Source organism: Urocampus carinirostris, chromosome 14 (assembly GCF_059441175.1).
Source record: "Urocampus carinirostris isolate Australia breed hairy pipefish chromosome 14, RoL_Ucar_1.0, whole genome shotgun sequence".
NCBI classification, from domain to species: domain Eukaryota; kingdom Metazoa; phylum Chordata; class Actinopteri; order Syngnathiformes; family Syngnathidae; genus Urocampus; species Urocampus carinirostris.
Window position 1 is genome coordinate 40,269,868 of NC_142362.1, and position 14,382 is coordinate 40,284,249.

General features: G+C 40.8%; 1 protein-coding gene across 3 annotated transcripts in view; it reads right to left on the minus strand.

The window, feature by feature from the left end:
* Positions 1-14,382, minus strand: part of ccdc93 (CCC complex scaffolding subunit CCDC93) — a 146,734-nt gene that overhangs the window by 2,702 nt on the left and 129,650 nt on the right. For 2 of the 3 annotated variants that reach the window (XM_088353253.1, XM_088353251.1), the window contains one exon: positions 7,942-10,106. In XM_088353253.1, coding sequence (XP_088209379.1) covers positions 10,087-10,106 — 20 coding nt within the window. In that variant the 3' untranslated portion in view covers positions 7,942-10,086. Of the gene's footprint in view, positions 1-739; positions 787-7,941; positions 10,107-14,382 lie in introns of those variants that run through there. The other variant, XM_088353254.1, reaches the window with a different exon arrangement.

Here is a 14,382-nt window from a genome sequence, read left to right on the forward strand (position 1 = left end):
TTGTTGATATGGTATACAGGGGGCAGCACGGCGGCGCAGTGGTTAGCGCATGTGCGACACAGTTCATGTCTTGGGAACCTCCTGCGTGGGTTCAAAACCAGCTCCAGACTTCCTGTGCGGAGTTTGTATGTTCTCCCCGTGCTTGCGTGGGTTTCCTCTGGGCACTCCGGTTTCCTCCCACATTCCAAAAACATGCATTTCAGGTGAATTGGCCGGTCCAAATTGTCCCTAGGTGTGAATGAGCGAGTGAGTTGTCTGTCCCCGTGTGCCCTGCGATTGGCTGGCAACCAGTCATGGGTGTCCCCTGCCCACTGCCCGATGATTGCTGGGATGGGCTCCAGCACTCCCGCGACCCTACTGAGGATAAGCGGTGTAGCTAATGAGATGAGATGAGATGAGATGGTATACAGGCTTTGGATTTATCATTATTTCACAGATTTTATCAAATCATCTAACATCACTCAGAGTAAAAACATGCGCTGAAAAATTACTTTTCGTCTGGAGAGCAGGTTTGGCTGTTTTGCTGAATTTTGTCTTAAAATATATGGTGTGGCTCTTTAAAAAAAATCTAAATATTCTTCTAGCATGGCTCTTTCGGTCAAAAAGAGGTTTCTGACCCCTGCTGTATAATAAACAATTGGTAGCAGTTCTCACAAATAAATAGCCAGGAGGTAGTTCTCAACCCTGTCTCCATTTTAACATTTGCTTATATACAGTATAAGGCATTTAATATCCATACCGTCAAGTGAGTCGCTGTTTCAGTCACTGCGGTGTTGTCTGTGAGATCTGTCAAAAGAGAATTAAGATGTAGAAGGATAGTTGTAATACTCTCAACTGACTGAAGTCATTGAAAGATAAAACACATGCGACGTTGCAGAACAGAAAAAAATGCTATAAATAAGAATGGATGATGGATGAAAAGTGGTCCAAACTTACTGATCTCAGAAAAGCTATTCATATTTCTGCCTTATTTCAAAATGAACTTTTAAACCCTATTTAAGACTGCACTATTTTGCCTGTTCCCCTGTAAGAATTGATATTTGAGTAAGTGAGTGCTCCCACCTTGAGTTAGGATCAGGTTAACCAGCATGTCCTCACAACAGGGCTAGGTTTACATGCTCGAGTGTCTACCATAGTCAGGGAATTAAGGTAGGAATGGAAACAGACAAAAAAAGAACCATCTAAAAAAAACACTCTACACAGCAGTGACAAAATACTCAAAGATTGAAAAAAAACAAAAAAACAAATTGCATCATTTTTGCATTATTTGCAAAAAAATATCTTTAATGGTACAAGAATGGGCATACCAACCCATTTTATGTCATTTTTTAAACTCTCTTTTCCTTAATAAACAACAGGATAGGCTAAAATGTGATGAAAAACGCTACATTAAAAAATAGATACAAGTAAACCAAAACCAAAATGTGAAAATCGCAACATCGGAAATACTCCACTACCTTACGATGGTTCTGTCCATTTGATTCCTGGTACCATATTTTGGTATTCCAGCAGTATTATTTTTGGGCTGCGTCTCATTCTTCGCACTTTCACTCGCTATTTGCCCTAGTCACTCGGGTTTGCGCGTTCACGTGAAAATGGGATGTGTCCCAATACTTTCAAGACCGAGGGAGAAGTGCCCTCAACCCATAACATAACCACTTCAGATCGGGGGTGGTCGGTACCTCACTTGGAACGAAGTGACTACCCAGAAGACTTTGCGAATTCTCAATATCAACAAACATGGCTGGAAGGGAGGATTACCACGTGTGTGGTCCTTTCTCAATGTTTCTCTTTTCTCCTCACACTGAAGTTTTTTGAGTTGTTCCTTGCCCGCATGCGGATTTAGGATCAGGTAATTGTGCAATTTTGTAATTGTAATCCTATGCAGTCCTTGGAGACATTTTTGTGATTAAGGGCTATATAAATAAATGTGACTTGACTTGACTTGACTTGAAAAGGAACCAAGTCATATTCCACAACTACGCATGTATTTGCAACAAAATAATTTGAGATATCTTAGTTAGACATAAATGCAATTGAAAATCGTGTTTTCGCGTTAAAACAGGAACATTACAAAATCGCTACCTTATACAGTGCACAAATGTACCGAGGGAGCCGCAAAAGTCAAGTCAAGTCATTTTTATTTGTATAGCCCTTAATCAGAAAGAGTCTCAAAGGGCTTCACAGGTTATTACACAGACTATTTTTTTCAGACTATTATTACACCATCCCCTGATCTGGAACCAACATGATGCGAGGAAAAACTCAAAAACCTCAACATGAGGAAAATGAAGAAACCTTGAGAAGGGACCGCACATGTGGCATCTCCCTTTCAGGATTACCAGACAGCAAAGGATGTTGCAATCACAAATAATACTGAGATATTGTCCAAGAAAAGTATAGGTTATTCATATGCTATAGAGTAGAAGTGTGTTTTAAGCTTAGATTTAAACATTTCCACTGAGGTTGCAGAACGGATCTCAGGGGGAAGAGCATTCCACAGCACTGGTGCCCGGATGGGGAACGCTCTCGAACCAGCGGAACACTTCTTGGCTTTTGGGATCAACAGAAGACCGGCGCTCTCAGAACGAAGGCTTCGGACCGGAACATAGGGGGAAATCAGATCTGAAAGATATGAGGGAGAAATCACATCTTAGGCTAACAGGGAGCCAATGCAGGTTAGTCAAAATTGGCGTGATGTGATCGGACTTTTTTGTCCTAGTTAATAGCCTCGCTGCAGCATTTTGTACCAGCTGAAGACTCTTGATTCTGGACTTCGGGAGACCGGAGAGTAGTGCATTACAGTAATCGAGACTGGAGGTAACAAACGCATGAATTATAATCTCCCCATCCGACTGAGACAGTATAGGACGAATTTTAGCAATGTTGCGAAGATGGAAGAAAGCGGTTCTAGTAATTTTCTTCACATACGTTTGAAAGGACAGATCGTGGTCAAATGACACCTAAATTTTTTACTGAGTCACTCTGTGTGATGTGACATTTGTCAATGTTCACAGAAGTTTTTGAGAGTAAGTCACGGCATTTAGATGGACCAATGACTAACATTTCGGTCTTTTCAGAGTTAAGACGCAAGAAATTGAGTGACATCCACTTTTTTATCTCAGTGAGGCAGGCCTCCAAATTTCCACAATTTAGTGTTGCAGACTCCTCCAACGGAAGATATAGTTGAGTGTCATCTGCGTAGCAATAGAAATTGATATTGTACTTGCGAATAATATCACCTAATGGAAGCATGTAGATGCTGAAAAGAAGGGGGCCAAGCACTGAACCCTGCGGGACACCACAGTTAACACTAACACTCTCAGATGTCATTTCGCCATATTTAACACAGTGCGTCCTATCTGAGAGGTAGGATCTGAACCATAAGAGGACGGTTCCTGAGAGACCAATCCATTTTTCCAGCCGTTCTAGTAGGATATTATGGTACACTGTGTCAAAAGCAGCACTAAGGTCCAGCAGCAGCAAAAGTGATGAAGCGCCACAGTCCATTGCCAGTAGGAGATCATTGGTTACCTTAATCGGAGCTGTCTCAGTAGAGTGGTTAACCCTGAATCCTGATAGCATTGATTTAAAAAGATTGTTCTCGGATATGAAATTATTCAGCTGCTGTGCCACTACTTTTTCAAGTACTTTAGAAAGAAACGGTAGGTTTGACACAGGTCTATAATTACATAAGCTTTCTGGATCAAGGTTGGGTCGTTTCAGTGTAGGTTTAATAACAGCGGACTTAAAAGCCGCTGGAACTACAACTGAGGAGAGTGATATGTTTATAATATTTAGAACTGAAGGTCCAAGGACCCCAAAAAGACCTTTAATAAGTGAACCTGGAAGCGGGTCGAACAGGCAAGTCATCGGTTTGGCCGTATTCACCACCTGTTCAAGATTATCGAGTGACAGTTAACTAAAACGGGACAAATTCCCTGGACAGCCACCAGATCAAAGCGGCGCTGCCACGAGCGGCTGCCTTTTCCAGCAGCTGCCCAACTGTTTTATTGTCTGCTCCTATCTTCGGTGTTTTTTCTTCCCGTTTTGACAACTACACTATGGATTACTTCTATCCTATGGACATGGCTTTTAACGCACAAGAAATGCGTGTATTTCAACTCCTTGCCCTGAGGAATTCTCGTGCCGGCGTGATGAAGGGGCCCATGGTGGAAGAAAAGCCGAAGCTAGCGAAGCGGCTAGCGGCGTTATAAGTCTTCGGTACCATCCGTAATCATGGTAAATGCGAACTCACGACCAAATAGGATCATCGAGTGCTTTTTGAAAACATCGAAGCGCACAGGGAGCGCAGTTGCTGTGTTTTGCGGAAACGTGGCTCACGTTTAGCATTCCGGACGCTAACGTGTAGCCACCCGGAGCCACCTGGAGAAATCCGGCTTCAACGTCGCTAAACAGAGACATGAAAGCCGGGGGGAATCGGAGAGGAGGCGGACTTGCTAACACGAGGTGGTGTATCCCTGGATTTTCACAAAGAAAAGATTTCCATCTGCCGCAGGAATGTCGAACTTTTGGACTGGCGTGACGTCATCCACTCCGCTACAAGCACCCTCGGGCATCATGTTAATCTGTTAATAAACAACGGGGTAGACTGCTGGAAGTGTGAATTTCCCTATGGGGATGAATAAAGTATATATCTATCTATCTATCTCTATCTCTATCTATAGATTTCAGCCCTTTAGTGTGTGTTGTATTAATACTGTCTTTAGCAATTTCTTCCTGTATGCATTGAATCTTCTTATTAAAGAAGACCATTAAGTCATGGGCTGAACGGGTGGAACTATCTGGGATAATCTGTTGCCTTGTAAGCGATGCTACAGTGTCGAAAAGGATTTTGGGATTGTTCTTTTGTGACGCAATCACCTTTGAAAAGGTAAGCTGATTTTGCAGAGGCAAGGGCCGCTTTATACTTTAACAAGCTGTCACACCAGGTTTGATGGAAAACCTCAAGCTTGGTAGCGCGCCATTTTCTTTCAGATTTCCTGCATTCTTGTTTAAGGGATTTAGTTTCATCAGTAAACCAAGGCGTGCGTCTTTTAGGTTGTGATTTAAGCCGTATGGGCGTTACTGAATCCAGGACACTAGCCAGGGTAGCATTAAACTCATTCATGAGCGAGTCGATAGAGTCTTTGTATGAAGGAAAGGACGCAACTGCTCCTGAAAGAAGATCGGAGAGCTCAGAAACTGTTCCAGTGCTTATATTGCGTCCGCTAAATCCTTCAGCTTTTTTAGCACTACATTTAGCTAGCACCTCGAATGTAACTAAATAATGATCAGAGATAACGGTAGTACACGGTAACACCGTCATGTTTGAGGTTGAAACTCCTTGAGAACCAAATCTAGCATTTTTCCATCTTTATGAGTTGGCAAATCAACCAGTTGATTAAAACCAAATGCATCAATTAGAGACCGAAATGCAACAGTAAGTGAACTGAGTGGGGAGTTCATATGAATGTTAAAGTCCCCCATAATTATAATTTTGTCTGCATAGGTTACTAGTTCAGACAAAAGTTCAGCGAATTCGTCAAAGAAAGCTGTGTATGGCCCTGGTGCGCGATAGTTACTACATAAATTGACAATGGAGAGGACCGCATATCAAGAGCCTCGAACACCTTGTAATTATTAGAGGTACGAGGAGTAAATTTGAGTGTTTTCTCAGAAATTAGCGCGACACCATCACCCTTCTTCAATGGGCGTGCTACATGGCTGCTCACGTAGTCTTGAGGAGAAGCCTCATTAAACTCATCCAGTCTCAACCAAGTTTCACATAGACCAATCAAGTTAAGTTTGTAATCACGAATAATTTTATCAACAAGTAAAGCTTAAGGAGCAAGCGATCTAATATTTAAAAGACCAAATTTTAGCTTTGCTGAATCATTTAACTTAGCTAAAGTCTTTGTAGAGATCGTCACAAGATGTCGCCGTTCGGGTGCGTTGAGTTTCCCGCAAGATCGATGAAGAAGTAATGGTTGAATTAGACACATTTTCGTTTTGCCGCTTTAGCCTATGCCAGCCTGTAAATGATAAAAAGGATCCGCCCCCTTTACCTCCGAATAACTTTAGCCAATAGTGATCGATTCAACTGATCATTGACACATCTTTTTCGGCCAATTGCAGGCTTTGTTTTGCCGCTTTAGCCTATGCCAGCCTGTAAATTATAAAAAGGATCCGCCCCCTTTTACCTCCGAATAACTTTAGCCAATAGTGATCGATTCAAATTATGATTGACACATTGGTTAGCCAATGAAACGCCGGTAAATAAATCCCAGCATACACCGCGGACTACTTGGCGTTCGGGGGAAAATCTAGTCGGCGGCTGCTGCATTAGTTGCAAGACTTTGCGACTTAATATTGATCCATGAATAAGGCGCACTGTATTATAAGGCGCATGGTCAGCTTTTGAAAAAAATAAAGGCTTTTAGGTGCGCCTTATAGTGCAGAAAATACGGTATGTTTAACTAAGATATCTCAATATATTTTGTTGAAAATACATGCGTAGTTGTGGAAAATGGCTTACATTTGTGCGGTTCCTTTCAAGCCATGTTTGTTTACATTGAGAATTCGCAAAGTCTTCTGGGAAGTCACTTCGTTCCAAGTCAGCTCCTGACCTCCTTCCATCTGAAGTGGTTATTTTGTGGGTTGAAGGGCACTTCTCCCTCAGTCTTGAGAGTATTGGGACATATCCCATTTGCACGTGCACGCACAAAACCGAGTGACTCGGGCAAATAGCGAGGGAAAGTGAGAAGAACGCAGCCTAATACTTGGATCTTTTCTGCATGTTATACTATATGTGACAGATTGTCAGAGTAAAACAGTCTGGAGAACAGATAAAGTCTGTGATATCCTGCACTGCATAATAAGAAATGTATAATAAGAAACACTGCATGTAGGGGAAAAACTAGGTTGCTATATTGTTTGTGTTCTTAAATTACATTATTACAATAAAATGAACGTGTTTACTGAAATTACACAGAATAAACTAATTAAGCTCACTTGCAGGGGCATACCCAGGGAGGGGGAAGTGGAAAGCACTGCCCACCCCAAAAAAAGTGCAGTGTGGGCAGCGCATGTGCTCTCTCTCTCTGTTGTTTATACAATATTGTGTATGTCATCAGGGAAAACCATGGACTCCCCTGCCCCGTACAGAACACGGCATGAGCGTCAGTCCCCACGGAGGGAGCAGCCCCGCCAGACATATCCCTTTGTCTTAATGATGGGAATCATGTCTCTTTTCAGAGAAGAGACTCTTAGCTCGGCTCACTGACAACAGCTGGCTCTTTTGGCTCCCAAGCAGCACTTCAGATTGTTTTTGCTGCTTTATTATGTAACAATATGCACAAATTACTTAAAAAAGGGATAATACAGCAAAATAAAGAAAAAAAGACAAGCCTGGAAAAAAACAGTAAAAGGAAACGAGAAAAAAAACAGTAAGTAAAAAGCAAGCAAAAAATAAACCAAAAATCAGGAATGAGAAAAAGTAAAAAGCAAAAAAAAAGTAAAAACTTGGGAAACAAGAAACTAAAAATAAATAAAAGGGTTTAATAGAAAACAAAATTAAAAAAAACAGCAAGAAAAAAATAAAAAGCATGGAAAAAAGAAATTAAAGAAACTAAATCAAAAAAGAAAATGAGGACAAAATAAGAAAATTGTGAGAAAAAAAAGAAAGGTCCAGGAAAAACAAACAAGAAAAACAAAAAAGGAAAATGGAGATGCTAATAAATCAAAAGAAAAAAAAAAGCAGGGAGAAATGGGAAGGGAAATGTTTTTTTGGGTGGCCCCTAAGATCAGTATATTACCAATAATGTAATTTGCATAAAATAAATTAATATTTTTTTTAAATCTATTCTACTTTACTATGATAGCATTTACTTTTTCACAATGCATGGAACTATCAAACTATTTAAACTGAACATTCAACAGTCAAGTCAAGTCACATTTATTTGTATAGCCCTTAATCACAAAAATGTCTCAAAGGACTGTACAGGATTACAATTACAACATCGCCTGATCTTAAACCGACATGTGGGCAAGGAAAAACTCAGCATGAGGAAAAAAGAAAACTCGAGAAGAGGCCTCACAAGTGGTAATCCCCCTTCCATGATGACCAGGGTGGAAAAGATTTAGCATTGGGTAACAGTACACAAACATAGTAAACATCAATAAAAGAGATCACTAGGGTAACATGTTGAAATTTGTCTGAAAAGTGCATGACAGCAACGACGCCTCAAGCCTGTAAAATAGTCCAAAAAGTCCAGCAATGACGCTGTCAGAGATAGACATTATTAAGACTCTTTGGTGGCTGTATTTACACAGATAAAATACATATATATTGTTAAAAACTACAACGTGATAGCAGGAGCAAGTACTTACACGAGGCTTCCATGATGGTAGAAAGAAGGGAAGAGAGACCCCGCCCACATTGTGGGCGTACTGTTTTTGACTATACATCAGTGAAAAACAGCACACATGAGCACGACTTCACAATAAAAGAATATAAGATTGATAAACGTACAAGAGATATAATTAGACTGATAATTGAAACCTTGTTTTATGTGTGTGTGTGTATATGAAAGATTGTTTTTGTATTTAGGAATATGAAAACAAGTTATTTACATAATAGAAAATTCTGAGAGATTTAACATCCAAAACGGCCACCTTGACATTTCCCCCCTGTTGTTAATTTCGAAGAACCTTGTGGAAGAGAACATTAAATTGGTAATTTCACAGAGACGCAAAAAACCTTCAAAAAAGGAAAAACTGCCTTTCCTCCAAGGAATGTCTTTTTCTGGGAAAACAGAGGATAAAACAAAAACAGACAAAAAACATATGAACAAATATTGAACAACTAAAACGAACAAGAAGTAGCCTTATTTTTAGTGTGGTTCATTTTTTAAAAAATGAAGACATATCTCTGGTTAAGCAATTGTTAACTATAGGGTCATTGATGGAGACCGCGAGTTAAACTAAACAGAATGAAAAGAGCCCCAAAATCCTTTTCAAAACTGTAGCATCACTAGTTAGGCAAAAGGTTAGACTACGATTGCATTGTAGTAATTTATCAAAAATTATATGCATAAACAAACCTTCAAAACCCTTTTTCATTAAGAAAAATATTGAATTTTATATCCTAGCAAATATAATCGGCATCAATAAAATGTATAGAGGTCTTACAATAGAAATGAAAACAGAATCAAAAGCATTATTAGACTGTCACCTGTTACCATGATTGATCCATCATTAAGTTTGAGACCTAATGTCGAAACCTTGTCATAATACGTTCATTATATGATCTGATTCATGTAAAAATACCTTTTTCTTCTCTTCTATTATCTCAAATGTCAAAAGTTTTTTTGACCTGGCATTTGAACCAAGTATTTGTTTAAATAGAGAATAAACAAAAATGTCAAAGAATCAATCAATCAATTAATCAGTGTCATTTTTGATTAACCCAGTAACTATGTTTACAGTTGTGGGGTCCGATGTGTAAGTATGTGAGACTTGTGGAATATCTAGCTATTATCAATGAAATTGTGTAATGTGTGAGAACTGATACCAATGTAACAAAGCAGTCCGGAAAGTCCAAAGTTTTCAACAAAACAATAGCAGAAATTAAACCAAACTCCTTTCTTCCCACTGTTTTTGGAGTCTTATTTTGGTACTTTTATGACCACCAGTTTTCTAGATATCATTGAGAAGTCCGATACCTATTCTTTCGGGAGAATAGATTAGGACATTATTGGCGGCTTTGATGCTGTTTTTCATGAGCATGGCCACCGTTCGCACCCCACGCCTCCTGGCGTGATGATGTTGGAAATTCATGTGGCGGCGATGCTTGTAGATGAGGTAAGGCCATCCATTTGTCCACATTGGACCACACCTCTTTTCGGATCTAGCGAGCTAACTTCTTCCCTGAGATGACAACGGCCTCCTGCCTCGAGGCCGACGTGTGTAGGAGACACAGCTGATGGCAAGAGTGCTGGCACACTTCCCAGAGTCCTGACCGCTGCTCTTGGGAAGAAAAGTTAAGTTTGAAGCTCCCTGGGCTGACAGAACTACATCATCTGGTCAGCAGGGGTCACTATCTCCTATGTGGATGAAAGAAACATAAATGAATAGATGGAATGGAGATTTAGGGAAAGCTATAGATGGAAAAAAGAATAGTTAGAAGGACTTAATTTTTTTTTTTTAATAGTTTATGCTAACCATATTTTATTCCATTCCCCCCTGTTGAGACACTTCTTGTGGCTCAATTCAACTTAAATAAACCAACTAATTCATTTATTGATTCGTATATTTTCTTAAGTTATGTTTATATTTATTATAAGTGAAAGCAAAAACCCCACTATAAGTTGCCATGGCGGCGCATGGATGCATGGTTGCGGCTAGTTGCTCTCCAGCTAATCTTCTATTTATTGCCGTTCTCTTGTCTTTTTTGCTTTCACTTTTGGACACATGTGTGGCCAAAAACACTTACAGTAGGGACGAACTTATTCGGTTGGGTGGGCGTCTAAATTTCGACTTTTCGGGCACTTTTTATAACGCCTATGATATACCGAGCGAACTTCAAAGAGACCCGGCATCCTTGTGGACAGCTATTCCTCTTAATAAACGACGGCGGCGGCCCCGTAAAGAAAGGAAACAGAAACGTGGTTGCCGTGCAGGTAGATGTGTGAAGCGTGTGAAGTCCAAGCAGCAAGATGGACGCGAGGATGGACGTGAGGATGTAACTAATTCCACCATTCATTCCTCGCCGGACAACCGACGCTTTAAACTCAGCGCTCACGAACGGCCACAACGCCGGGAGCTTTTGAAGATCTCGACAAAGACTACAAAGAGTTCAGCTAAGTCAAATGATTCAGCAAAGCTGAAATTTGGTCTGTTAAATATTAGATCGCTTGCTCCAAAAGCTTTACTTGTTGATAACATTATTCGTGATTATAAACTTAACTGTATGGGTCTTTGTGAAACGTGGTTACGCCCGGATGAGCACTTAGCGCTAAATTATGCCTCTCCCCCAGACTACGAGAGTAGTCATATAGCACGCACGCTGAAAAGGGGTGGTGGTGTTGCGCTAATCTCTGAAAAATCGCTCAAATTTAATACACGTACCTCTAATAATTACAAAACGTTTGAGGCTCTTGTGATGCGGTCCCCTCAATTGTCAATTGATGTAATAACTATCTATCGTGCACCTGGGCCATACACAACTTTCTTAGACGAATTTGCTGAACTTTTGTCTGAACTAGTAACCTATGCAGACAAAATTATAATTATGGGAGACTTTAACATTCATATGAACTCCCCACACAGTTCACTTACTATTGCGTTTAGTTCTCTAATTGATGCATTTGGTTTTACTCAACTGGTTGACTTGCCAACCCATAAAAATGGGAACACGCTAGACTTGATTCTGACTCGAGGAGTTTTAACCTCAAACATTATGGTGCTACCGTGTACTACTGTTATCTCTGATCATTATTTAGTGACATTTGAGGTGCTAACTAAATGTAGAGTTAATAAAGCTGAGGGATTTAGCGGACGCAATATAAGCACTGGCACAGTTTCTGAGCTCTTTGAACTCCTTCCTGGAGCAGTTGCGTCCTTTCCTAAATACAATGGCTCGATTGACTCACTCATGAATGAGTTCAATACCACCCTGACTAGTGTGCTGGATTCAATAGCGCCCATAAAACTAAAATCACGTCCTAAAAGACGCACACCTTGGTTTACTGATGAAACTAGAACCCTTAAAAAAGAATGCAGGAAATGGGAGAGAAAATGGCGCGCTACCAAGCTTGAGGTTTTCCATCAAACCTGGTGTGACAGCTTGTTAAAGTATAAAGCGGCCCTTGCCTCTGCAAAATCGGCCTACCTTTCGAAGGTGATTGCGTCTCAAAAGAACAACCCCAAAGCCCTTTTTGACACTGTAGCATCGCTTACAAGGCAACAGCCTATCGCAGACAGTTCGACACACTCTGCTCAGGACTTAATGGTCTTCTTCACTAAGAAGATTCAATGCATACAGGAAGAAATTGCAAAAGATATTGTTAGTACCACACGTATTAAAGGACTGAAATTTACAGATGCACGACAGGGTGGCTGCCCTGGGAAAATGGCCGGTTTTAGTGAACTGTCACTTGATGATCTCAAACAAGTGGTGAATGCGGCCAAACCGACAACTTGCCAGTTCGACCCGCTCCCAGGTTCACTTATTAAAAGTCTTTTTAGCGTCCTTGGGCCTTCAGTTCTAAATATTATAAATACATCACTCTCCTCAGGTGTAGTTCCAGCAGCTTTTAAGTCCGCCGTTATTAAACCCACACTGAAACGACCCAACCTTGATCCAGAAATATTAAGTAATTACAGACCTGTGTCAAACCTACCTTTCCTCTCTAAAGTACTCGAAAGAGTAGTGGCACAGCAGCTGAATGCTTTCATATCGGAGAATAACCTTTTTGAACCCATGCAATCAGGATTCAGGGCTAACCACTCTACTGAGACAGCTCTGATCAAGGTAACAAATGATCTCCTAATGTCAATGGATTCTGGCGCTTCATCACTTTTGCTGCTGCTGGATCTTAGTGCTGCTTTTGACACAGTGTGCCACAATATCCTACTAGAACGGTTGGAAAAATGGATTGGTCTCTCAGGAGCCGTCCTCTCGTGGTTCAAATCCTACCTCTCAGATAGGACGCACTGTGTTAAATATGGTGACATCTGAGCCCTTTAATGTTACCTGCGGTGTTCCGCAGGGTTCGGTGCTCGGCCCCCTACTTTTCAACATTTACATGCTTCCATTAGGTGATATTATTCGCAAGTACAATATCAGCTTCCATTGCTATGCAGACGACACTCAACTATATCTTCCGTTGGAGGAATCTTCCACACTAAACTGTGGAAATTTGGAGGCCTGTCTCACTGAGATAAAAGAGTGGATGTCACTCAATTTCTTGCGTCTTAACTCTGAAAAGACTGAAATGTTAGTCATTGGTCCTTCTAAATGCCGGGACTTATTCTCAAAAACTGCTGTGAACATTGACAAATGTCACATCACACAGAGTGACTCAGTTAAAAATTTAGGTGTCATATTTGACCCTGATCTATCCTTTGAGATGCATGTAAAGCAAATTACTAGAACTGCCTTCTTCCATCTTCGCAACATTGCTAAAATCCGTTCAATACTGTCTCAGTCTGATGCGGAAACAATAATTCATGCATTTGTTACCTCCCGTCTCGATTACTGCAATGCACTACTCTCCGGTCTCCCGAAGTCCAGAATCAAGTCTCTTCAGCTAGTACAAAATGCCGCAGCGAGGCTCTTAACCAGGACAAAAAAGTACGATCACATAACACCGATTTTGGCTAACCTGCATTGGCTCCCAGTTAGCCAAAGATGTGACTTCAAAGTTCTCTTAGTATTGTACAAAATCATACATGGACTTGCTCCCTCTTATCTTTCAGATCTGATCTGCCACTATGTCCCGGTCCGAAGCCTACGATCTGAGAGTGCTGGTCTTCTGATGATCCCGAGAGCAAAGAAGTCTTCTGCTGGTTCGAGAGCGTTCTCCATCCGGGCACCGGTGCTGTGGAATGCTCTTCCCCCTGAGATTCGATCTGCAACCTCAGTGGAAATGTTTAAATCTAAACTTAAAACTCACTTCTACTCCATTGCATACGAATAACCTACTCCTCTTGTCGGTTGAAAATAGTTTGTGTAATATAGTGTAACAATCTGTGAAGCCCTTTGAGACTCTTCGTGATTTAGGGCTATACAAATAAAAATGACTTGACTTGACTTGACATGTGTGGCCAAAAACACTTACAGTAGGGACGAACTTATTCGGTTGGGTGGACATCTAAATTTCGACTTTTCGGGCACTTTTTATACCGCCTATGATATACCGAGCGAACTTCAAAGAGATCCGGCATCCTTGTGGACCGCTATTCCTCTTAATAAACGACGACAACGGCGCCGTAAGGACAGAAAACAGAAACGTGGTTGCCGTGCAGGTAGATGTGTGAAGCGTGCGAAGTCTAAGCAGCAAGATGGACGCAAGGATGTAACTAATTCCACCATTCATTCCTTGCCGGACAACCGAAGCTTTACACTCAGCGCGCACGAAAAGCAACAACCGCGGCATCTTTTGAAGATCTCGACAAAGACTACAAAGAGTTCAGCTAAGTCAAATGATTCAGCAAAGCTAAAATTTGGTCTGTTAAATATTAGATCGCTTGCTCCAAAAGCTTTACTTGTTGATAACATTATTCGTGATTATAGATAGATAGATAGATAGATACTTCATTCATCCCCGTAGGGAAATTCACACTTCCAGCAGTCTACCCTGTTGTTTATTAACAGAT